Below are 24383 nucleotides of genomic sequence, written 5' to 3'. Positions count from 1 at the left end.
AAAGAGAATGAGGTGTTGTTACTGCCCTCAGCTTGATATCAATGATATGGTCCTTTGAGAGAGCTTTGGCTTTCTTTATTCACTTTGAAACTGACACAGTTTGCAAAGTTGTTTAAGGTGTTGAAAACAAAACGGACATAAATTAGCTACAAACGTTTGTGACTAATTCATCTAATAAAGTGATATGTATATCTTAACTTGTGAGAAGCACATGTTTTTTTTTAATAGTAGTACTTGTCACATTTTTTTTTAATAGCATTAATAAGAAAGTATCTACTTCTTACATATTTGACACATGTTACTTATTAGATTAATTTGTATAAATTAATTACAAACTAATCATTTTGTAAAGAAAAATGCTAGGAGTACCAAATCTTTTACTAAAAGATGAATACCAAGATAATGTGGAGCTTATTCATTGGTACCCATAGTATTTCTCTTTATTGATTATTTTGATCATTTCCAATGAATAAGCTCTATATTATCGTAGTACCCATTTCTTGGTAAAAGATTTAGTCCCTCTAGCATTTCTTTTTTTGTAAATCAGTATAGTTTGTCCTGAATCACAAAAAGGAATAGTTAAACCATTCAAAATAACCCAATCTATAAAACAAACATTCTACCGCCTCCAAGTTTTTCTGCACTACATGCATCAAGCATCACTCATCTCTTGGTCAAATGCAACATAATTCAAGCTCGAGTGCTTGGAATTTGGATTGACAAAAACAATCCTCCCCATAACTTTGCAAAAGAATAATACGGATTTTGATGCAATGAACATTTACAAACCCCAAAGTTCGCTCAATTAGAGAACAAAAAAGTAATAACGTCCCACACCCATGACCATGCAGGGAGAGGAAGATGAATAAAAATTAGGTGAAAAAAAGTAAATAAAGAGAGCTTACAATGCATACAAGTACCTGCCAGTATGTCCACAACGGATTCTGTTGCTGTCTAATTTACAAGGATAAAACTATGCATTAGGAACTGCCATGAGATCTCACAGATGAAATTGATTGTGCTGAAACAGATGCAGTTGGACTGTTAGGATCCCGATCTACATTCATGGCTTTTGGTTTTCCACTCAATCTTTCAATTGCTTCTAGACAGATGTCACTAAACCAGTCGTCTTCCGGCAGTACACTGACAACAAAATTGATCTCAGCCTCAAATAAACCATGACAAATACAACAAATTCATAAGGAATATATAAGCACAACAATCTCAGATTTTACTGGTACAAAAAGACTACATGAACTTTTTTAACCTTAATCAGATCAGTGCATGACTAGGAGGTGAATTCGATTACCTTTTCTTTTAACCTTTTGTATTCCCTTAAGTTAAGATGAGGTGGTGGCGATAATATTTGTTGGATTTCTTCCGGAAGGCGGGTTTTTTTGGTCATATCTTTTTACAAGACACTAATCCCCCAACGTTGGCTCTCCCTATCTTTGGAAGAGCATTTAGAGGAATAAGGCTTCCTGAGGATTACCATGAATAACTTAAAGAAAAGACATTGCAGTTTTAGATTGGTTTTGCATGTTTAAGAAAAATGGTCAAACAATTGATCATCTTTTGGTCTATTGCAAAGTAGCTAAAAATTTGTGGGGATCGAACTTTCGCCTTTGTGGGATAGAGTGGGTCATGCTCCAATGGGTCGTGAAGTTGGTGGCTTGTGGAGAGGACAGTTTGAAAGACATTACAATTTAGAAGTTTGGAAGATGATTCCTCTATGATTAATGTGGTGTATTTGAAGAGAACATAATGTTCAAAACTTTGAGGAATGTAAGAGGATGAAACTTCTCATTTTAAAATGATATTGACACTGTTCATGAGCATTCAATTTTTTTATAAAAGTAATTTCAATTTCTTATGATTTTTGTAACGACCCTGGGAAAAACGTTAGCTACATTTGCGTTATTACCCCAAAAAGACTAGTCAATTTGGAGCTTCCCCATAATTCATTATAAAGCCTAGTTTCACCTAGTAACTAGGCAATTTCTTATGATTTTATCCATAAAATTTCTGCACTAAATCTCCAAATGCCTGCAATTTTAAGTTACATCTTAATTGTAAGAAATTTCCTTAATCCTAGTCATGCTCAAAACTGATTTTTCTTTCTCACAAGCATCTATGCGGAAAGCAATGATTCCACCTACCTTAATACCATGGCACATTAGGTAGGCCTAGACCCCTTCATAACCACCTGGGACATGATGTGACCCTATTTCATGATTCAAACCATTGTGCTTGATCACAAATGAAGAATTGGCATTTCAAAGAAAATGAAGAATTCCATCGACTCCTTGTTGATTAATGGTACAATTTATACCAACTAGGCGGGAATCAGTGAGCACATTGTCCAGTTTTATCAAAAGTTATACGCCGAACAGTTTAGTGGATGACCTATCCTTTTATTCCATTGAGGAGGCCGAGGCTAGTTGGTTGGAGAGACTTTGAGGAAGAGAAGGTGACAAGGCCACCGGGCCTTGACAGTTTCTCTATCGCGCTCTTCCAAGCTTGCTGGATTGTTTTAAAAGAGGATATTATGAAGGATTTTCACGATTTCCATGCTAGAGGAAAGTTTGAGAGAAGCCTTAATCCTACGTTTATCGCCCTCATTTGAAGACTCCAGGGGTTGTTGACCTCAAGGATTTTTGCCTGATAAGTTTGTGGGGGGCATTTACATTATTGCTAAGATACTAGCAAATGGGCTTAAGATGGTGTTGGAGAAAATTGTCTCTAAGTCACACAACGCATTCATAAGAGGTAGGCAAATTCTAGATTCTGTTCTTATCGCCAATGAATGCCTTGATAGTAAATTAAGGTCTCGTGAGCGGGGTGTTATTTGCAAAATGGATCTAAAAAAAGCTTATGATCATGTTAATTGAGACTTTTTGTTCTATATGTTGAAGAGGTGTGACTTTAGGGGGAAATGATGCTCCTGAATAGCTCATTGCATTTCTTCGGTATGTAAACAACACTCTAAAAGGATTTTCAATACTTCTCGTAGCTTAAGGGGACCCTTTGTTCTTTTTGTTGTTTACCCTTTGTCCTCTTTCTATTGCTGTGAGTGGACGGCTGTTGTCTGGCTTCCCTATGGCTAATGTTAGTGGATTTGATTTCTCTCACCTTCTGTTTGCTGATGATACTTCAATCTTCTGAGGTGCTAATCCTGATCATCTCTGTCATTTGTGTTGCTTATTCCTATGTTTTGAAGTTGCTTCAGACTTGAAGATTAACTTGGCTAAGTCAGAAATGGTTCATGCGGAAAATGTTGATCATATGGAAGGGTTGGCTGGTATTCTAGGTTGACGAGTCTCCTCTTTGCCTTTGAAGTATCTTAGTCTACTGTTGGGGGCCTCCTACAAGGCTAAACATATTTGGGATAGTGTTATAGAAAAGGTAGAGCGACCGTTGGGTGGTTAGAAAATGATGTACGTGTCCAACGGTGGTAGGGTTACCCTTATTAAAAGCATACTTTCCAATTTGTCTACGTATTTCATGTTCCTCTTTCCTTTCCCCGCGAGTGTTGCAAACTGTTTTGAGAAGCTCCAACGTGATTTCTTATGGAGAGGGCTAGGAGAAGTGTTCAAATATCACCTGATTAGCTGGACCAAGGTTTGTTTGCCGCTCTCTAAGGGAGAATTTAGAATTCGGAACTTGTGAATATTCCATTGTGCTCTCTTAGATAAATGGCTTTGGCGTTATATGCATGAGGGAGTGTAACACCTCCTTCCCGTGGTTTTCGTTAAATTTTAGTTTATGGAATTCTTATATCCTCATGTTTCTAATTGAGCAATGCGTACTCTTGTCTTCCTATGGGAAGGAGGTGTTATAGGGAGAGGCTTGATGGAGAGTAGTGGTGTACCAAACGAAAAATTAAAGTGGAGCGGAAGAAGAAAAGGGAATATATCACCTAAAAGCTATACCAAGAAAATATCTCTCATTTCTTATGACTAAGCACAAAGAGAAGATTACTTCAATTCAACAGAAAGCTCACCAATCAAAGTCCAAAATTTTCTTTATGAATGCATTAATTACGTTTGTGACACAAAATGTGCCTAGTTTAAAATTTTGAGATCATATCTTAGGCCACTTTTGCAAAAGTTTCATTTACAAATTAAAATAACCATACGCATGATTGTGATTATCAATAAAAAACAAATTTATACTTATACTTTGTTTGCATAACATATGTATTTGTATGTACATGTAAGTCTCCACGTGTAAATGCATGCATATAATTTGATAACTATTACAATGATAGTAAAACATTAAGCTAATTTATAGCCCAAGAATAGAAAAGGGAGGGGTGGAAAAGCCTACCTATAGGGATCCATCCCTGTTGCAGCAACTGCTGCCATGGCTTTTGATATGATCTCATTGACAACTCGATGCAACTTCCGAGATAAGTAACGACCTTGGGAAGCGAAACATATCACAAACTTCATGTCCAAATAGAACTGCACATGTTACAACAAGTAAACAGGAGGCTAATGTTTGTAAGCATTGGCTTGTAAAAATAAACTCTCCAAAATTAAGACAAGAGGAGATGGCTAATTCAATATACAACCACAAAAGTGTGGTTTATGATGACTACTACTCTAAATCCTAAACTATTTTCTGCATTTACACAAAATTTTCTTATAAGACATAATTCTGCAATAATACTGAGGTTGACTTTCAAAATTAAGTACATTAGTCTGACAAATTTGTTTTTTGTTTTCTAAGTAGAAAAAAGTTGGTCAGAATCAGGCTGTAATCAAATGTTAGCTTTTAAAATAGTAAGTTACAGATTAACCGGATGGGTCTTGAATCGAAGACCTCGCCCATCATATTGTTCTTATAGGAGAGAAGATACCATTTGCACCAGAGCACATTGACCCCAAATCAAATGTAGAAGTTCATTTTAACAAAGCAACTGAAAGAAGGGACATGGCATTTCCACACCTGTCGTAGACCAAGAGGACCTAAAGGCTTTGACCCTTCCTCAATATCATCCCAAAAGCTTTGGTCTTCCGAAAGCCACAAGATAACAGTTTCAGTAAGTTTCATTAATAGCAATATAGCAAATCTTTCCCTGCCAACAAACATATCTGCTGCTATACTAGCCATTCTGTTCAGTTTTAGAAAAAGTTCCTGGTCATAACAAAGTAACAACATCAGAGATTTCAGACTCAGAAAATCCCTATCCAAAAAACACAGGAGACTAGAAGACTTCTCAATTTACAATAGACCTTCAAAGCATAAACTTAAGTATATCAAAATATTGGTTTTTCTTCAGCACAGGTAATAATTATTTCTCAGAAGCCTAACATTTTATTACAACCCAAGGTAGTAGAGTAAATAATTCGGGTATAAAGTAGGAACCAAATACTATAATGGCAATCAAATTCTCCATGCGGTGTGGACAAACAAAAGGGTGCAAATGAAAAGAACTAACACAGATGATAAAGTAATGGTAAGAAAACAACAATGAGAAAACCAATAATATCTGTCATCACATCATATTTATTACATTAATAGCATATTCCACATGGTTTATCATGCAAAATATCAGAATTATATCAATAAACAATAGCTTCAAATGCAACAAAAACATCAATATATTTAGTATGCGTGTCTGAAACAAATTGGAGAAAACAGTTCATTTTCATTATTATGTATATTAATCATGAAGTACACATTCACATGTCAGAAAATGATGGTAACACCTATGCATTTGATATTTATAGATAAAGCTCAGTCATCAATCAGATATTTTTAAGTATGTTGGGTAGTAAAAAAGTAATTTAAATATAATTAATAATCTCCAGCAATTTAAATTTAAATGACAATGCAGCAGAAGAGTTGAGTGGCACAAAAGGATTCATGTATCAGACCCCAAACGTTAGGGTCGAAGGAGCTGTTGGTTCAGTACAAGTATCATACGTACATACATACATAATTTTTATAAGTAATTCAAAATTAGTACTCTTTAACTTATCAAAAAAAAAAAAAAAAAAATTATAGGTAATTCAATCTTATTAGAAAGCGCAACCGTCGGTTGGCCGGTTGGAAAATGTTGTATTTGTCGAAGGGTGGTAGGGTCATGCTAATCAAGAGCACTCTCGCTAACTTGCCTACCTACTTTTTGTCTATTTTCCCTATTCTGGTCAGTGTTGCCAAACGCATTGAGAAGATACAACGTAATTTCTTATGGGGAGGGTTAGGTGAAAAATTCAAGTACCACTTGGCGAGGTGGTTGAAGGTTTGCACGCCAATTAAGGAGGGTGGGTTGGGTATTAGGAATTTAAGGGTGTTCAATCGCTCTCTGCTAGGGAAATGGTTGTGGAGTTATGGTTTGAAGAGAGATGCTTGGTGGAGAGTTGTGGTTGATGCTAAGTATGGAAGTTGTTGGGGAGGGTGGTGCTCTTTTGAACCTAGGGGAGCTTTTGGGGTGGGGTTATGGAAGAATATTAGGAAAGGGTGGGACACTTTCAAAGGCTTCACACAATTTGAGGTGGGGGATGGGACCAGGGTTAGATTTTGGCATGAATGGTGGTGTGGAGATACGGCTCTCAAGATAGCTTTCCCTGGTTTATTCAGTATTGCCTGTGTGAAGGAAGCCTCAATTGCGGCTAATTTGGAGGTGCTGGGTGGATTTAATCAGTGGAATGTTAGTTTTTCTAGAGAGGCTCATGATTGGGAGGTAGAGGTATTTGCTTCGTTTTTCTAGATGTTTCACTCTGCCCGTGTGAGACAGGGGTGTGCAAACAGATTGTGGTGGATCTCTTCCAAAAGAGGCCGTTTCAAGGTCAAGCTTCTCTTTGCTTCCTTGACCTGTATTGAAGGGAGGAAATTCCCTTGGAAGAGTATGTGGCGAACACAAGCACCTCCGAGGGCGAGCTCTTTTGTGTGGTCGGTAGCTTTGGGCAAAATTTTGACCCTAGATAACCTCAGGAAGCGGCATGTGATTGTGACGAGCAGATGTTGTATGAGCAAGAGAAGTGAGGAGACGGTAGATCATCTTCTTCTTCATTATGAGGTAGCTTATGCTTTGTGGTGTGCCTTCTTGGTTGGATTGGGTTGTCTTGGGTGATGCTAAGATGGGTTTCCGATTTGCTCGCTTGTTGGTGGTCTACGGGGAGGAGGGGAAGTGCTGCAGTCTAAAAGATGGTGTTTACTTGCTTCCTTTGGTGTCTATGGAGGGAGAGAAATAATAGATGCTTTGAGGACTTGGAGGGATCCTTGGGAGACATTTTATCCTCTTGTTATCATACTTTATACTGTTGCGCATGTCTTTCCGGTGTCGATTAGCTACGATGATTTTCTTGTTCGTTTTTTCCTTTCTAGTTAGGTAATCCTATTGTATACTCTCAGTGTACTTTGGGGCGTCTTACGCTTTTAATAAAATTGGTTATTACTTATCAAAAAATAAAAAAGAAAGCGCAACCCAAGTAATAATAATAATAATAATTTGGTGCAGATATGAATGAAAAACTAGGTTCTTCATGTATTGGTAATGTCATTTCGAATGTAATTAGAGCCCAATGGAATGTGTGATTGCTGTTGGAAAAGGCATGTCATGTGCTTGTCACACTACATGCTAGCCTACCAAGTCTGGATTTATGGTCTTTACGTTTGGTTTCACTTGTGTTAAAATAGCTATTATAGACTGTTGTTATCATTTCAAATATTTTATTTTAAAACGCACACACACACACACATATATATATATATGTGGTACAAACACCATAAACCCAAATGACAGCTGTAACCAAACTTTTACCAAATGAGAATCAACTTGATTCTCTGCTCAAGTTGATTCTCATCGGGCAAAAGTTTGGTTACAGCTGTCATTTGGGTTTATGTTGTTTGTACCACATGTATATATATATATATATATATATATATATATATATATATATATGCGTGTGTGTGTGTGTGTGTGTGTGTGTTTTAAAATAAAATATTTGAAATGATAACAACAGTCTATAATAGCTATATTAACACAACTGAAACCAAACGTAAAGACCATAAATCCAGACTTGGTAGGCTAGCATGTAGTGTGGTAAGCACATGGCATGCCTTTTCCAACAGCATAGGGGAGAGGGAGAGATAGAAACATCAATTAATTTACAGGAATAAGCTTGAATACAAGATAAAACCTCCTCTATGAGGAAATACTATTACCACTCTGAAACTGCAATTCAGTTCTTCTGTTGATGTAGCTACTGATGCACTTTTTTCTTTTTCTTTTTTTTTTTTAATGAAAAACTGATGGTTGCATTTTACTAGCAGTCCTATCATAATTCATAATGACAGTACATAACAACTGACTTAATAGTGATTCCAAGTTTTAAAGTCTGAATAACTCTTTTTTCAGTAAGAAATTATGGATTACTTGTTCATAAAGAAGTAATTTACAAGTGATTACTATCATTGTTAAACCAAAAATAAAAAGTACCTGGAATATAAGAGATGGAGACAACTCAAATTCATCCACATTCCCATCCATATTTATGTACATGTCTGCAGTAAGATGGCTGTCACCTTCCTCTGTAAAAATGAGATCTAAAGCATGCTGGCGACAAAAAGTATTTTTTAATCTGTCAACTGAGCTCACAAGCCGCCTCTTCCATTCTCTTTGCTCAGGATGACGATTTTGCCTATCTAAAGGTCTTCTATGAGTGTCATCCTTGTTAGTAGCCTGATTAAGAGGGGAAAGTTTCATGGCTGCACGCGGAAGTAGTTCATCAGCTAGTAATGATGCATTTGCTAGCAATGCAATCTGCTGAGGTTCCGTATCAGCCATTCGGACAATTTTATTTCCGGAAGCTTCAAAGTTTGCTTCTTCCTCCATTGAATCTGGTAATGCTTTTATGAGCATACTCACATATGAGTTAAATACCTGAAGCAACCCTTCCAGCGTTTGACCTCCTAACTGCATACTCAGAAGTGGTCCCACATCTTCGAAGAAGTCCTGTAAGAGCAAGTGAAAAATTCAGCCAAAAAAAAAAAAAATTGAGGAATTAAATCACCAAAATGGAACCTACTAAAAAAAATGAGTGAAACGAAAAGGCATCAAGCATAAGATCAATCAGAATTCCTCACTGTCAAGACTTATGAGAAACAAGTGCTCAGATAAATGGAAGGCACATTAGAAATCCAAAGCACTGAGAACATTGGAAAAGAAGCTCCACTCAAATGAAAAAGTAATTTCACACAAACATATTTTTTTTGCCTAGGTCAGTGAGAAACGTTCTTTTATTAAAACCCATAAAGAGAAGAAAATTGTTTGGCATATTGCTTAAAACCAAACATAATAACAAAAAGAAGGGAATAGTAAACTGAGTAAATTTAGAGCGCTACCGTCTAAAAGAACATATAAATCCCCATAGTACTGGCGTTTATCTTGCAACGACAAGAAAACTAGATTAAGTGACAGGGAACTCAGATTGCAGAATAGTATGTAATATAAGAAACCAATTATTAACTTGAAGTGTGTTTCAGCCAGAGAGAGTAAAATCCAAGTTCCCTATTCCAAGAGATTAATTTCGCTTAAAGTTTTTCATGGATAGCTCATTGTATATCCTCCGTCCATTTTTTGGTTTTGTTTAACGGCACTCCAACAGGCTTCTTCAGTAGCTCTCGTAGTCTGAGACAAAGGAATCCGTTATCCCCCTTGTAGTTTTTTCTGTGATGGAGGATTTGGGTAAAATAATTTGTACTGTAATTAGTGGGAGGTTGCTGGATAGTTTCTCAGTGGGAACATTGCTTTCTCTCATCTTTTGTTTGCTGATGATACCTTGATCTTTTGTGGTGCATGTCTAGCACATCTGCGGCTTTTGCGGGCTTAAAGGTTAACTTAGCCAAATCAGAATTGTTTCCTATGGGGAATGCTGAATAGGTGGATATGCTGGCTGGACTTCTAGGTTGTGAGGTTTCCACTCGGTTGGTTAAGTATCTCGGTTTGCTGCTGGGGGCTTCCTACAAAGCCAAGCATATTTTGCCTACGCATTTCATGTCTTTCTTTCCTCTCCCGGCGAGTGTCACTAACCATATTGAGAAGCTCCAGCATGATTTCTTGTGGAGTGGGCATGGCGAAGAGTTCAAATATCACTTGGTGAGTCGGTCTTAGGTTTGTTCACCTATCTTTGGGGGAGGGTTGGGTATTGGGAATTTGATGGTGTTTAATCATGCTTTCTTAGGTAAATGATTGTGGTACTATGGGCTTGAGAGAGAGGCTTGGTGGAGATTTGCACTTAAGTTTATGGGGGTGGGTGGTGTTTTCTTGAGCCTCCTGGAACGTTTGGAGTGAAGTTATGAAAGAATATTAGGAAATGATGGAAGAAATTTTCGAGATCCAAGGTTAGCTTTTAGCTTCTAAATGCAGCTTTCCCAGTTTTATTTGGTATTGCTAAGGCAAAGGATGCCTCTGTTGTGGCTCACTTGGAGTTTTTCGGTGGATCCAACCAATGGAATGTGAGCTTTGCTAGAGTAGCGCATGATTGGGAAGTGGATACCTTTGCCATTTTTCTTTTTAGGCGTTGCACTCAGCTAGAGTGAGAAGAGGAAGTGAAGATAAGTTGTAGTGGGTCCCCTCCAAAAGAGGGTTGTTTAAGGTCACATCCTTCTATTGCTCACTGGCTAGTACTGAAGGGTGCTACTTTTCTTGGAAGAGTGTGTGGCAGACTCGAGTTCTTTTGAGGGTGGCTTTTTTTGTGTGGTTGGTGGCTTTAGGTAAGATCCTCACCATGGATAATCTCAAGAAGCGACACATCATCATGATAGATAGATGTTGCATGTGAAAGAGAAATTGGGAGTTTGTTGACCACCTTCTTCATTGTGACATGCTTATGCCATTTGGATTGCCTTTTTTAGTCATTTTCTGTTATCCAAGGTCATGCCTAGACATATAATCAATCTGTTTGCCTGCTGGTGGACCTCTAGCAGTCTGCGAAGTGCTGCAGTGTGGAATATGGTGCTTACATGCCCTTTATGGTGTTTATGGAAGGAAAAGAATGACAAGTTTTGAGAACTGGGAAAGGAAGATGGAGGAGATTTTATCTATATTCTTCAAAACTTTGTAAATGTGGACAACTGCCTATGTTTCTCCTTTGTCGATTAGTTATAGTGGCTTCCTTGTTCTTTTTGCTTCTTCTAGTTAGGTGTTTTATTTTATATACTTCATATGTACTTGAGGTACTTTACGCTTTTAATGATATTAATCGATTACTTATCAAACAAAAAGTTATTCAAGACCGAAGAGGCAAGGGAGAAACATGATCTCCTATCACATCTCAAGACCAACTATCTTGTCCTCAACTCAGGAGACTATGATCGACTACACGGAAGCAGACAGATGTGCATAAGCGAGCAAGCATGCAAGTGCGCGCACACACACATATATATATAGTAAAGAGAGAGAGAGACAATTTAAGATATCAGTTGTTTGAAATTTAGGTGGGAAAAATATAGTTCACCTGGACCATTAAATTGAACCGATGAGCACTACTTGTAAGTTTGTGTTGAAACACCGTTGTATTACCAAGGGATGTGCTTGAATGCCTGCCAGATTGACGTGTAGTTGTTGGAGGGTAGGTGAGCATCCAATCATCAGCAGCAGCTAGAGCAGCAGTGCTCTCTTCAATTCTTTTTAAATTAGCATCTAGTGCTTGTTCAACACTGGGCCTAAAAAGCTTCAAGAGCACAGGACAAAGTGTTAAGCCCCGTGCTTCTAATAATGAACAATGACCTAATGCTATTTGAACACATTCTGCAGCAGCTCTTAACCCTCCGGCCGCTGCTGAAGAAGCTAATGCATGTCTTTTAACAAGAAGAGCAAAAGCCTCTGTTTGCTTTGTAGCCCACATCACGAGCTCAGAAGTATAAGCTGGTTCCTCACCAAAAATGGCCAATGAATCACTTGCAGCCTGAGCAATAGCAGAGAACACCAGCTGTGAGAGAGCAGCAGTATATGCTCCTCCATATGAGGTGCTTGATGGGCGAAGGCTTTGCATATTATACTGATATCTTTGTAAATGAGCATTCAGTAGCAAACTGTGAGCACGAGGGCCATCCCCAAGCCTTTTAAGAGCTGATATAGCTGCACGTAGCTCACCACCATGTGTGGAAGGCTGGCAAGCAGCTTCAGCGAGCTGATCAGCTAACTTTTGCCTGCATTCAATAATAGAAGTCTGTAGAGACACGAGTACAGCCGGGGTCAACGTTTTCATTTCTTTTGCTTCAGAAGCTACACGCTCTCCTTCATCAAGTGCAGCCAAGGCTTCATCCACTCTCCTCTCAGCTAACAGAACGTCCAAGAGATCAGGGAATTCTAATAACCATTTCTCCAGTTCTGAGGGTTCTCTATCTTCAGAAGTCAATAACTTGTTAACCTTATAACCTTCTGAAACAGAGATTGACAAGGAATCAACGTGGACACCCTCAGCTAAACCATGAATTAAAGCAGCCTGAGTAGATAGCAGGTTTCTGATGGAAGAAAGCTCCCCCTCTAAATCTGATATCTCTTTTGATGTGCTGTAAGATGTAAAGATTAGTCAAAAGACAAAAATACACTCAACCAATAATGTATCAGTTAACCCCAGAAACATGTACTCAAACATACTTTTGATTTCTATTAAGGTCTTAAGATTCAGGTCTGAACTGACAATAAGACAGGCATATATATGAAGTTAAGTAATTGAGATATCATTAAAAACGCAAAGTGCAACCCAGAAACACATGAAGTATAAAATCAAAACACCTATCTAGAAGGAGAAAAAAGAACAAGAAACATTTGAACATACTATAAGGAAAGAAAGCTAGAATCTTTATAATACCAAAATTGAAATTTTTTTTTTTTGGGCGGGGGGGATGAGGGGAGGGGGGGAGGTTACAACCACCATGACTGGGATCATATTGTTAATTTCTATTTATAATATAATTTGAAAAAACAACGTTTAAAACATTGACTGCTCGACTGCCACTTTATGATAAACTAATATCAATCTGAATACTCCAATTGGAACAGCCTCACTTCCCCTCATGCTACTTCTTTCAAGGCTCCAAATTTCTCATGGTGCATTGCTCTTTCTAAAAGATTTTACCTTTTTTATCTTATTCTTCATTGAAATAATTTTTAGCATTGGAAGAACATAAAAATTGAAAATTCGAAGATGTTAAATGACCACTACAGATATGAAGTGAATAATGCAGCACGTTGACATTAGGGGTAGCACCACGTAAGTAATGAGAGTTTACTCCAATTCTTGGATTCATATGGCATAATGGCATATACCATGAAAAAGGTCTTCAACTGGAAAGAGAAATACTGAAAACTCCTACCCTTTTTTTTTTTTGGCAATCTTACAAGTTTCATATACTCCTTAAATAAAGCACAAAAAGGATATTTCTAGAGATTGGTCAAAAGAAAGTGGTAAGCTGTAGGCTATGGCTTTGATGCCTGCATAAAGTATTGAAAGCTAGAGGAAGAATCATATGACTCAACTTGGTCATCCAAACATACAAACTAGTAGTTAGCAACAGTTTAACACCTTTGACCAAAGCAAGTCTTTACTTTTGAGTTATTAGCATAAATTGGTAGTTTTCTCACGCAACTTGGTTAAGAAGTCAAGGCCAAAGCAAAAAAACAGTGCTTATGCTGATCACAACATAATGAAAATTATGATACAACAAATAACAAATTTCCTGAAGGTTAATCCAATAAAAGCGTGTCAATTTGACAAGACTGTTGCTATTGTTAATCAACTAAGCAAACAAGCTCAGAAAATGCATTTAATAAACCACTTGATGTCATCTTGGCAACTTTTAGAGAACAATTAAACAAAAACTCACCGTATAAAGGCTGCATAATTAGCATAGACACTTCTACGCATTTCGTCGGCAGAAGCTTTTTTCAGATCCAATAGGTACGAACATAATTGCTTTATTTCCTATAAATAACAGCAGAAATCTATCATAAGAGGTTTCAAATATTATTTCAGATGGAAATTCTAGTTTCTTGAAATGTGGCATCAAGTTTATGAGACCAAATGTTAGCAACAGTGCAACATAATGTTAGCAACAGTGCAACATAATGTTAGCAACAATGCGACATCTGCAGTACATGTCAATTAGTCCATCTGCTCTAGTATAACAATCATTTTTTTATTTATAGGTAATATTAATTTCTAAAAAGCGCAAGGGGCGCAACCCATGTACACAAAAAGTATACAAAAGAGCCTACATATACAAGCTTTTAAGCTGAAAATGAAGCACATAAATTTAGGAATTCCGCAAGCATTGAAGCTTGCAATGAATGCCACAATACTCTCCTGGAGAAAAGTGTTTGAAGCACCCTTTTCTTCAACTCTATGAGTCCCAAGTTCACTGTCCTCAAAACTCCGTGCATCCCTTTCTCTCCATAAGCACCACATTACACGCAAATGAGCCACTCTCCAGATTTGCAGAACTGTAAGATTACCTCTCTGTCCTCTCCAACTTCCCAAACATTCCTTCATTCTACCCGGCATCACCCACGTAACACCAAACAGCTGAAAAACCATGTTCCATACCTCTATAGCAACTCCACAATGCAATAATAAATGATCTATAGATTCACCACTATTCATGCACATACAACACTACTGTCACTATAATGTTCTTCTTACGTAAATTGTCCAATGTTAATATTTTTCCCAGCACCGCCGTCCACACGAAAAAAGCCACTCTCAGAGGAGCTTTACTCTTCCAAATAATCTTCTAAGGGCCAACCACGGGTGCCAAATTAACCCTTACCCGATAGTATGACTTCCCCTCAAAATTCTCTCTCTTTGAAGGAATCCAACAAATTTTATCCACCCCACCATGCCTAACCTGTTGGGAATACAACAATTCGAAAAATCTCAAAACCTCGTCCAATTCCCAATCATGAATAGGTCGAGTAAACATTAGATTCCAATGAATAGCACCATTTATTGTATCCATATTGTCCTCCACCCATGCCTCATTTGCACATGCTATATTGAACAAGGCGGGAAACAAAATCTTCAATGGTAACTCTCCACACCACACATCCTACCAAAACAATACCCTAGAACCGTTTCCTACCTCAAACCGCACATGCTGCTTAAAATTATCCCAACCTCTTCGAATACATTTCCACACTCCCACCCCATAAGGTCCCCCTACATCCTTGGAGCACCAACCACCCCTCATCGTATCATATTTAACCTCTACTAATTTCCTCCACCAAGCATCTCCCTCATTGGCAAACCTCCACAACCATTTACCTAACAAAGCTCGATTGAGTTGAATCAAATTCCTTACCCCTAATCCCCCGCCTCCGTTGGCATGCAAACCTTGGACCATTTACCAAATGAAACTTGAAATCGACAAGAAATCTCTTTGTATTTTTTCTATACGCTTCACCACTCTCACTGGAATCTGAAACATAGATAAATAGTACGTTGGTATGTTAGAGAGCATACTTTTAATCATCGTTAGCCTACTACCCTTGGATAAATACATCCACTTCCACCTTGCCAACTTAGTCTCCATCTTCTCAATGACATTATTCCAAAAAGTTGGATCCTTATAATGAGCACCCAAAGGTAACCCCAAGTACGTAAACGGCATCGATTCCACTCCACACCCAAGTCTTCTTGACAAACCTTTCACATCTCCCACCTCACTTATAGGGACAATAACAAACTTTGACAAATTTATTTTCAAACCCGAAACCGCTTCAAAACACAGCAGCAAACATCTCAAATTACGTAGTTGTTCCACCTTTGCCTCGCAAAAGATAAGTGTGTCATCTGCGAATAATAAGTGCAACACTTCCATTACCTCAGAATGTCGCGATCCCACCGAAAATCCAGACATAAGATCTCTCCACTGTTGCATTCATCATCCTACTAAATGCCTCCATCACCATCACAAATAATAGTAGAGGGGAGAAAGGGTCCCCTTGTCTCACTCCTCGAGATCTACTAAAGAAATCTGCAAGCGTTCCATTAATGAGAACGGAAAAACGTACCGTAGAGACACAATGCTGAATTCAACCTCTCCATCTTTCCCCGAAATCGCCTCTCTCTAACATGTATAATAAGAAGTCCCAGATGACATAAACATAAGCCTTCTCCAAATCCAGCTTGCAAATAATACCTGGTTCCCCAGATCGCATCCGACTATCCACACATTCATTCACCATTAAAATAGAGTTCAGTATTTGCCTATCTAGAATAAACACATTCTGTGTATGTGACACAAGCTTCCCCAACACTGAGTTCAAACAACTAACCAAAACCTTCGAAATTATTTTATACACCTCACTTACAAGACTAATAGGGCGAAAATCCTTGATCTCCACCGCATCAACTTTCGTTGGAATAAGCGCAACAAATGTAGCATTAATACTCTTCTCAAATTTCCACTCTCATGAAATTCCTTGAAAACCGCCATCATGTCCTCCTTTACCACCTCCCAACATTTCTGAAAGAATGCCATAGTAAAGCCATCAGGTCCGGGTGCTTTGTCGCCCTTCAACTTCCTCACCACCTCCCAAACTTCATCTTCTTCAAATTCTCACTCCATCCACAATCTCTCCCTTTCATCAATGGAACTAAAATTTTCCATCAATGGAGCTAAAAGCCTGGTTGGTCTCCCCTGATACTATTCAGAATCTTTTATAAAAATGCACAATATGATCCTGTATAACTGCTGGATCCTCTGACCTGCTCCCACCCACCATCATGGCAGCAACTGTGTTATTTCGCCTATGCGAGTTGGCCAACCTATGAAGAACTTCGTATTCCGATTGCCCTCTTTCAACCACAATGCCCTAGATTTCTGCCTCCAGCTCACTTCTTGATAAAGAGTCCTCTCTAGGTTGTGAGAACACTCTTCTCGCTTAATTATCTCCTTCTCCATTAAAGCTCTACTTTCTGCAATGCGATCCAACTCACCCAATTCCTCCTCCAACTCCTTTTTCCGTTTCCCTATGTCCCCAAACACCTCCACATTCCATTTTTTGAGATCACCTTTCAGAGCTTTCAACTTTTGAGCCAACACATAACTCGAATTACCTTCAAAGTAATAAGAGTCCCACCACCTCTTTACCTGCTCCACGAAACCCTCCGCTTGTAACCACATATTCTCAAAACTAAAAGGTATTCGACCCCTTCTTCCCGGTCCACACTCCAATATCGCTGGAAAGTGGTCCGATAGTACCCAAGGAAGCCTTTTCTGACATACATCTGGAAAATATTCCTCCCATTCTGTAGATATCAAGAATCTATCTAGTCTGGACCCTGCACGCCGATTAGACCATATGAACTGCCCCCTACCATTGGGAGATCGATAAGCCCCTGCTCAAAAAGAAAATCGAAAAAATCAATCATTGCTTGCGAGTGTCTGGAAGCACGTAATCGTTCTCCAGGGTTTCAAACTACATTAAAATCCCCTCCCATACACCAAGGCCTTTCCCACACATTAATTAAACCACCAAGTTCATCCCATAGATTGCATCTAACGCCATCATCATTTGGCCCATAAACACCAACAAAAGCCCATTCGAAATTTTCTGTAACACTTCTGAATACACAAGTTACTACAAATCTCCCTACACATTCCTCAATCTTTTCCACCACTCGCCTATCCCACATTAATAATATACCTCCAGAGGCACCCGTAGATCCCAAGTATAGCCAATCAACATAAGTACACCCCCACACACTCCGAATCACCTCAATATTAATGACCTCCATTTTTGTCTCTTGCAAATACACAATATCCGCCTTCCACTCTCGTAACCTCCTCCTAATCTTCATTCTTTTCTCAGGCTCATTCATACCTCTCACATTCGACAAAATTATTTTTGGCTTCATTAACAATATTTACCAGCCCTCCCCTTTTCACTCACTTTAGATGGTCCCTTCACATTGTAATTCACCGTGCATTCCAACCGCTTTAATTTGCGATTTCCTCGATTCCCCAAGTTGTCACTCGCCTGTTGACCACTCCCACTCTCCTATTAGGTCTATTGGCCTCAATGGCAGTAAACAGAGCAAGCAAATCCTCGTCATGCCCATCATATGTTAGTCCCAAATCATGACAAAATTCTAAAACCCTCTCTAACACCCAATTTGGAGACACTGACTGAGCTCCTCCAATTGCTCCCATAATGGCCAATGGTTGAATATCCAGCATCTCTGTCCCCCCATCTCATCTACTGTCCCGACCCTCTCTATCATTGCATAATCCCCATCTACGTCGCCCAGACTCTTCTCTGCCTCCCTCTCCTCTCCCGCTTCTTCAACTCTCCCATTTTCAGTTTGCTTTGTAGGTTTCTCCACGGTCAAAACCGCCTCTCCGGCGATTTCTGTGCATCCTGCATCCTCATCTTGCGTTTCCTGACCCAAGAGCTGACCCATACCCTCTACAACGCCAATGAGTTCTGTTCCACCCTCTTTGGCCATATCTGCTTCAGTTCTGACTTGCCCAACTGAACACTCAGCCTCCATTCCTCATGTCGCCGCCTCTACGGCCATGAGAATTCCATTAATGGTTTTCCTCGAGTGGCCAACGCTCTTGTCGGCTTGTTCTGTGGCAGGTACAATGCTCCGGCGTCCTCTGACAATTCTCCAGCGGCTCCTCGGTTGCCAGTTGGTCCATACGATCCCCAATTTTTGGGTGCCATCGTACCTGTCGTCTGGGTAGGTGCCTACGAACGTAAATTTTACGATACCTATTTATGGGTTGTTGCCGAGTGGGCTTGCCAGCTGGGTCCATCAATTGTTTGGACTGAAATTGGCCAGGCCCATCCTCCTCCCCCCCTTGGCGCCCATTCCTTTAGCCCTTTCTCATCGTTGCCTTGACCCAACTGAATACCGTTCCCCTTATTCCCCTAGCCCATCTCCAGCTTAAGCAAACAGCAGGCTATTTCCTTTTGTAAGGAAAGTAACATCTCCTTAAGGCCATGCGTGATATCTTCCTTATTGCGAGGGGCCAGAATCTCCATTTGTTGCAAAGCGTGATCCCCGGCCGCGATCTCCATGGATTGCGCGCCTTCCTTAATCAATTTTGGAGCCCCCTCATCGGCTGCTTGGATTTGGAGATCGCCGGCCGTGACCTTTTCACCTACCACTGCCTCTGCATAGGATCGCCGATCATGGAGCCCCACCGGTGGCGTCACCTTGTGCACCCCACTCGTCTGTCCTAATGGTTTCTTCCCCTCCGGTGCACCAACAAGTGACTCCACTTCTCTTTGCTTCTCATAGTGCAACTTTAGCCTTTGCAATTGCAACCAACATGCTTCCCATCCCTTCCTGTAAGACCCCTCCGATATTATCACATAACTCCTCCGTCCTTTGCCTCCATATTCAGACAACTCCAAGAAATTTCCATGGGAATTCTTTCTTCTCTGCTTCACGTACACGAAGCAACCAAAACGAAACGTCCTCCAACTTTCACATACTAGCTCACTGTTTGTCAAATAATCCCATGCACTTACTAACCAGAAAATGGTCGGCCATGCCATGATCACTGATCGGGTTTTTCCTCTACTCTTCTCCGCCAGTTGAATGCCTGCTTGAACATTAGAACGAATCTCACACGATTTGGTTTTCACGTAGAAGTAACCTAGATAACCCATCTCATGGATCAAACTCGATGAAAAACCAAACGACAATACCTGAACACTGTTCAGAACGATCACACGCTCCATCAATGTGCCTCACGCGCCAATGGGGCGAGAGAACATTTCATGCTAATAGGATTTTGCTTCAGTATAACAATCATGCAGACTAATCACCTAGAAACTGCTTTCCTTTTGTGGTCTGGCAAAAACCAAAGTCAAAACAGTGTAAACAAGGAGAAAGTTTTCGAGAACAGTTCACCAGCTGATGCAGATTTCAAAAGGCTGAAGAAAGTCAACACAAATAACAAAAAAAAAATCTAAAAAATTGGTCCAAGTATGACAAGGAACTTACAAAATCATTCATGGGTTGCTTACGGCTTGAACTTGAGCCTAATAGGTTCTTCTTTTAGTTTTATTTGGGGTTTTTTTTTTCTTTTTTTTTTCAGCGCTTTAAGGTAATTTCTAGAATTCTCTAGATAAAGGCTATATAGTGGTTGCCAATGGGTTATTTCTTTATTAGTTCCTAATCTAGCTTTGATTGTGTACAGACACTGCCAAAAAAAAAAAGATCTAACAATAATATTTGATGCAGGAGCATTTAAGCCTAAAGCAAAGAAGGCCCCCTAGTCAGGTTCATTAGCTATTTCAAGACTAGTATTTTGTTATTATGTTATGCTTTCTATTATTATGTTTTTAGTATTTTAAACCAATTCTGACTTAGCCAAGACCCCACAGAGAAAACTGAGAAAAGACCCCATCAACAATTGCAGTAAGCATTTTACTAAAGGCCTCGTAACAAGGAGGTCTTAGTGTCAGACTACATGGACCTCTCTGCTTCGCACTTAAATTGGAATCCAAGCTTCATTTAGAGCAGCTCAGGAATGGGAACCTGATTCTCTTGATTGCTTTCTCAACCTTTTATAGTGAAAACCCTCCAGGAGAAGTGGATAGTATGGTGTGGACTCCTTCTAGATGCCATGGCTTTACAGTGAAAAGTTATTATAATTTGCTTCATTTCGGTGAGCAAAGTGCTTTCCCCTACAAAAGTATTTGGAAGGTGAAGGCCCTCTCCTTGCATTGCTCTCTTTTTATGGAAAGCAACAATGGGTCGTATCCTTACTGTGGATAATCTCATAAGGCAGGGATTCCATCTAGTTAACTAGTGTTGCATTTGCAAAAAGAATGAGGAATCCATTAATCATCTTTACATCCATTGCAAGTAATCTGCTGACCTCTAATTTTTATTACTCATAATATATATATATAAATTGTCTGGCTCCGCCAATTCATATTTTTTGATAAATATATATATTTTTTGATATATATATATATATATATATATATATATATATATATATATATAACGAATAGGAAAGGTGACAAAGGGTCTCTATGTCGCAACCCATGGAAGCTACTAAAGAAGCCAAATGGATTGCCATTCACCAGAACGGAGAAGTGCACCGAAGAGATGCAATGCGCTACCAAGGGTACCATTTCTCCCCTAATCCATACCTTCTCAACAAATACATTAAAAACTCACAATTGACATGATCATAGGCCTTCTCAATATCCAGCTTGCAAAGCACCTATAGTTCACCAAATCTGGTCATACTATCCAAACATTCATTTGCCATAAAGCACTGAATCAAGGATTTTCCTACCTTTAACAAAGGCATTCTGGGACTTCGAAATAATATTCTCAACTACCATTCCCAACCTATTGGTAAGGACTTTGGCAATGATTTTATTAACTCCACTCACAAGACTAACATGCCAGAAATCCTTAAGATCAATAGTCCCCCCTAGATTTCTTTGGGATGAGAGATATGAACATGGCATTAAGGCTTCTTTCAAACTTACTAAAAGCATGGAAGTCTTGAAACACCCTCATAATGTCTGTCTTGATCACATCTAATGAGTGGGGGAATGTTATCTAGCTTTTCTATAGGGACAAGGTTTGATATATCTCACCTCTTATTTGCGAAAGATACTTTGATTTTTAGTGGGTCCAACCCGGATCACCTTCATCATCTGCAATGCTTGTTTTTATGTTTTGAACTCATCTCAGGCTTGAAGGTCAATTTGGCTAAGTCAGAATTAGTTCCTATGGGTAATGTTGCTGATGTGGATGGATTGGCTGACATTATGGGTAGTGGGGTTTCTCCTTTACCTTTGAAGTATCTCAGTTTCTATTAGAGGACTCCTACAAGGCTAAGTCTATTTGGAACAGCATTGTCGAAAAGATTGAGAGTTGGTTGGCTAGTTGGAAAATGATATACTTGTCTAAGGGTGAGGGTGATAGGGTCACCCTTATTAAGAGTACACTTTCGAATTTATCTATGTACTTCATGTCCCTCTTTCCTCTCCCTCCAGGTGTTATTAATTGTGTTGAGAAGTTTTAGCGTAATTTTTTATGGAGTGGGCCAGGCGAAGAGTTCAAATATCACCTGGTAAGTTGATCCAAGGTACAATCTTTCGTCTTGAAGGGAGGGCAGGGGTCCGAAACTACTTGTTATTTAATTGTGCTCTGTTAGGGAAATGTCTTTGGGCTATTTGCATTAGAGAGATGCTTGGTGGAGAGTTTTAATGGACTTTAAATTTAATAATTTGTGGGGTGGATGGTGTTCTAATGAGCTTCATGGGACGTATGGATTGGGGGGTTCCCCAGCTATACTAGATTTGAGGTAAGAGATAGCAACAAGGTCGATTTCTGGAATGATTTGTAGTGAGGGAAGTTGGCCCTTAACGCCTTTCCAGATTTATATGGCATCACTTGTGCAAAGGATGCTTATGTTGTGGCTCATTTGGAGATTTCAGGTGGTTCCAATTCAAGGAATGTAAGCTTTGTAAGAACGGCTCATGATTGGGAAGTGGATCTCTTTGCCTCGTTCTTCATGGCATTGTATTCAGCTAGAGTGAGAGGAGTAGGTGAAGACAAGCTTTGGTGGGTTCCCTCCAAACGAGGTTTGTTCGCTGTTAGATCCTACTACAGTGTCTTGACTCACAATGATAGCTCTCATTTCTCTTGGAAGTGTGTTTGGCGGACTAAGGTTCCTTTTTTTTGAGGTGGCCTCTTTTGCTTGGTCAGCGACCCTAGGTAATATCCTTACCATGGACAATTTGAGAAAACAATATATCGTTGGTTTAATAGGTGTTGTATATGTAAAAGGAATGAAAAGTCCGTGGACCACTTGTTCTTCTCTATTGTGAGATTGTCAGAGCCTTATAGGACATGTTCTTCAGTCAATTTAGGTTGTCTTGGAAAGACAATTAGTCGAGTTATATACATGTTGGTAGACTGCTGGTAGCGCTCGGAGTACTATTGTGTGGAGGATTGTGGCTTTATGTCTATTGTGGTATCTATAGAGGGAAAAGAATTACAGAAGTTTTGAGGACCGGGAGAGGACTTTGGAGGAGATTATTAAGGCTTTACTTTTCTATACTTTATATCTTTGGGCAGCTGCTTTTAATTCTCCTTTGATGATTGGTTATCATGATTTCTTTGCTCTTTTTCTCCCTTTTTTTTTTTTTTTTTTTTTTTTTTTCTCTTGTATACTTCATAATTACTTGGGATGCCTTACGCTTTTAATGATATTTTGATTACTTAATCAATAAATAAAAAGTACAAAGATACAAGTCCAACTGATAGTGTGATTTCCCATTGTGTTTTGGTTTGTACTAGTTAGGTAACTTTAAGCGCTTCACTTGGATTTCAATGGTCATGTACAATACGATTCAAAAATGCTAAAATGACCAAAATTCCGGCAGGATACATAAAATAGTTATGTGTTTGTCCATACGATCATATTCAGTTCCATTCAAAAACAAATAGCTTTTCACCAACGCTGAAAACAAAATTCGGATTATATCTTTAATTGTAACATTTTCAGTCCGTCTTAGAACCAAGATTGGATATAATGCATCGAAAACTCTTTTTAGCACATTTTCCTGAAAAGGGCCGATGCTAGAGAAATTTCCGCAAAGATTGGAACAAACTTCCAGAGATATCATGTTCAGCTTCTTTAACTTGTTTCAATAGAATCAAGGGGCTTTAAAATCAAAACCAAAGACGCTCAATTTCTTCCAAAAGAAACTGCTTTCAGAATTTGTTGGTATAAAAATCGAACCAATATTCTATTCCAAAAGCAAATTCATAGAATCACTGCAATTGAAATCACTTATATGCTCATGTATATTTTAAGCCTTTCAACAAACAAAGTAAATTCCATTTCCATAGTAGCTCTTAAATAATAAAATTAACAAAAGAAAAAAGAATGAAGAAACTTGATTATTCCAGAAATTCAATTCCTCTTCTTTATATTGATCCCACGTTTTCTCAGAAACTAAACAGATAGGGAAGAGAAAGAAATCAGACGAACCTTGTCGTTGAGAGAGCAGCGAGACTGGACGAAGGCATCGGCATCAAATTTGTCGGACTTGAAGAAACTGAGACCCTCCTCAAGTTTCACGCCGTTCTCCTTCGCCGCCGGCGGGCCTCTAGCCCTACCCGTCTTCGCCGTAGCCATTAGAAATCCCCTTCGTATCAGGTCGGATCAGCAGCAAAGCTCGAGGGCCTAGATGCTAGATCCGAGGCTAAAATTGATACTTCGTATTATTTGTCTGTGACGGAAGCGAAAGCCAGTACGGCACGATTCACCTCTCTATCTCTGATGCCAGCCTAATTTTTATTTTTTATTTTTTTTCCTTCAATTGAAGTTAGTTGTCGAGTCGTTGGGTTGGCTTTGACGATTAA

At 39.0% G+C, this 24383-nt stretch overlaps 1 protein-coding gene across 1 annotated transcript; it reads right to left on the bottom strand.

Annotated features, from left to right (window-relative positions):
* Positions 1 to 780: 780 nt before the first annotated feature.
* Positions 781 to 24318, bottom strand: LOC132187929 (exocyst complex component EXO84B). Its single transcript, XM_088517442.1, has 7 exons — positions 24010 to 24318; positions 13846 to 13943; positions 11472 to 12528; positions 8453 to 8968; positions 4954 to 5142; positions 4330 to 4466; positions 781 to 1143 (listed from the first exon to the last, which is right to left on the bottom strand). The coding sequence occupies exons 1-7, from the start codon at positions 24154 to 24156 to the stop codon at positions 981 to 983; spliced, it is 2307 nt and encodes a 768-aa protein (XP_088373568.1). The 5' UTR covers positions 24157 to 24318; the 3' UTR covers positions 781 to 980.
* Positions 24319 to 24383: the final 65 nt, after the last annotated feature.

This window comes from Corylus avellana, chromosome 6, assembly GCF_965113065.1.
Source record: "Corylus avellana chromosome 6, dhCorAvel1.hap1.2, whole genome shotgun sequence".
Classification (NCBI taxonomy): domain Eukaryota; kingdom Viridiplantae; phylum Streptophyta; class Magnoliopsida; order Fagales; family Betulaceae; genus Corylus; species Corylus avellana.
The sequence above is the reverse complement of the archived record's forward strand: the minus strand, read 5'-3'. Positions and strand labels throughout refer to the sequence as shown.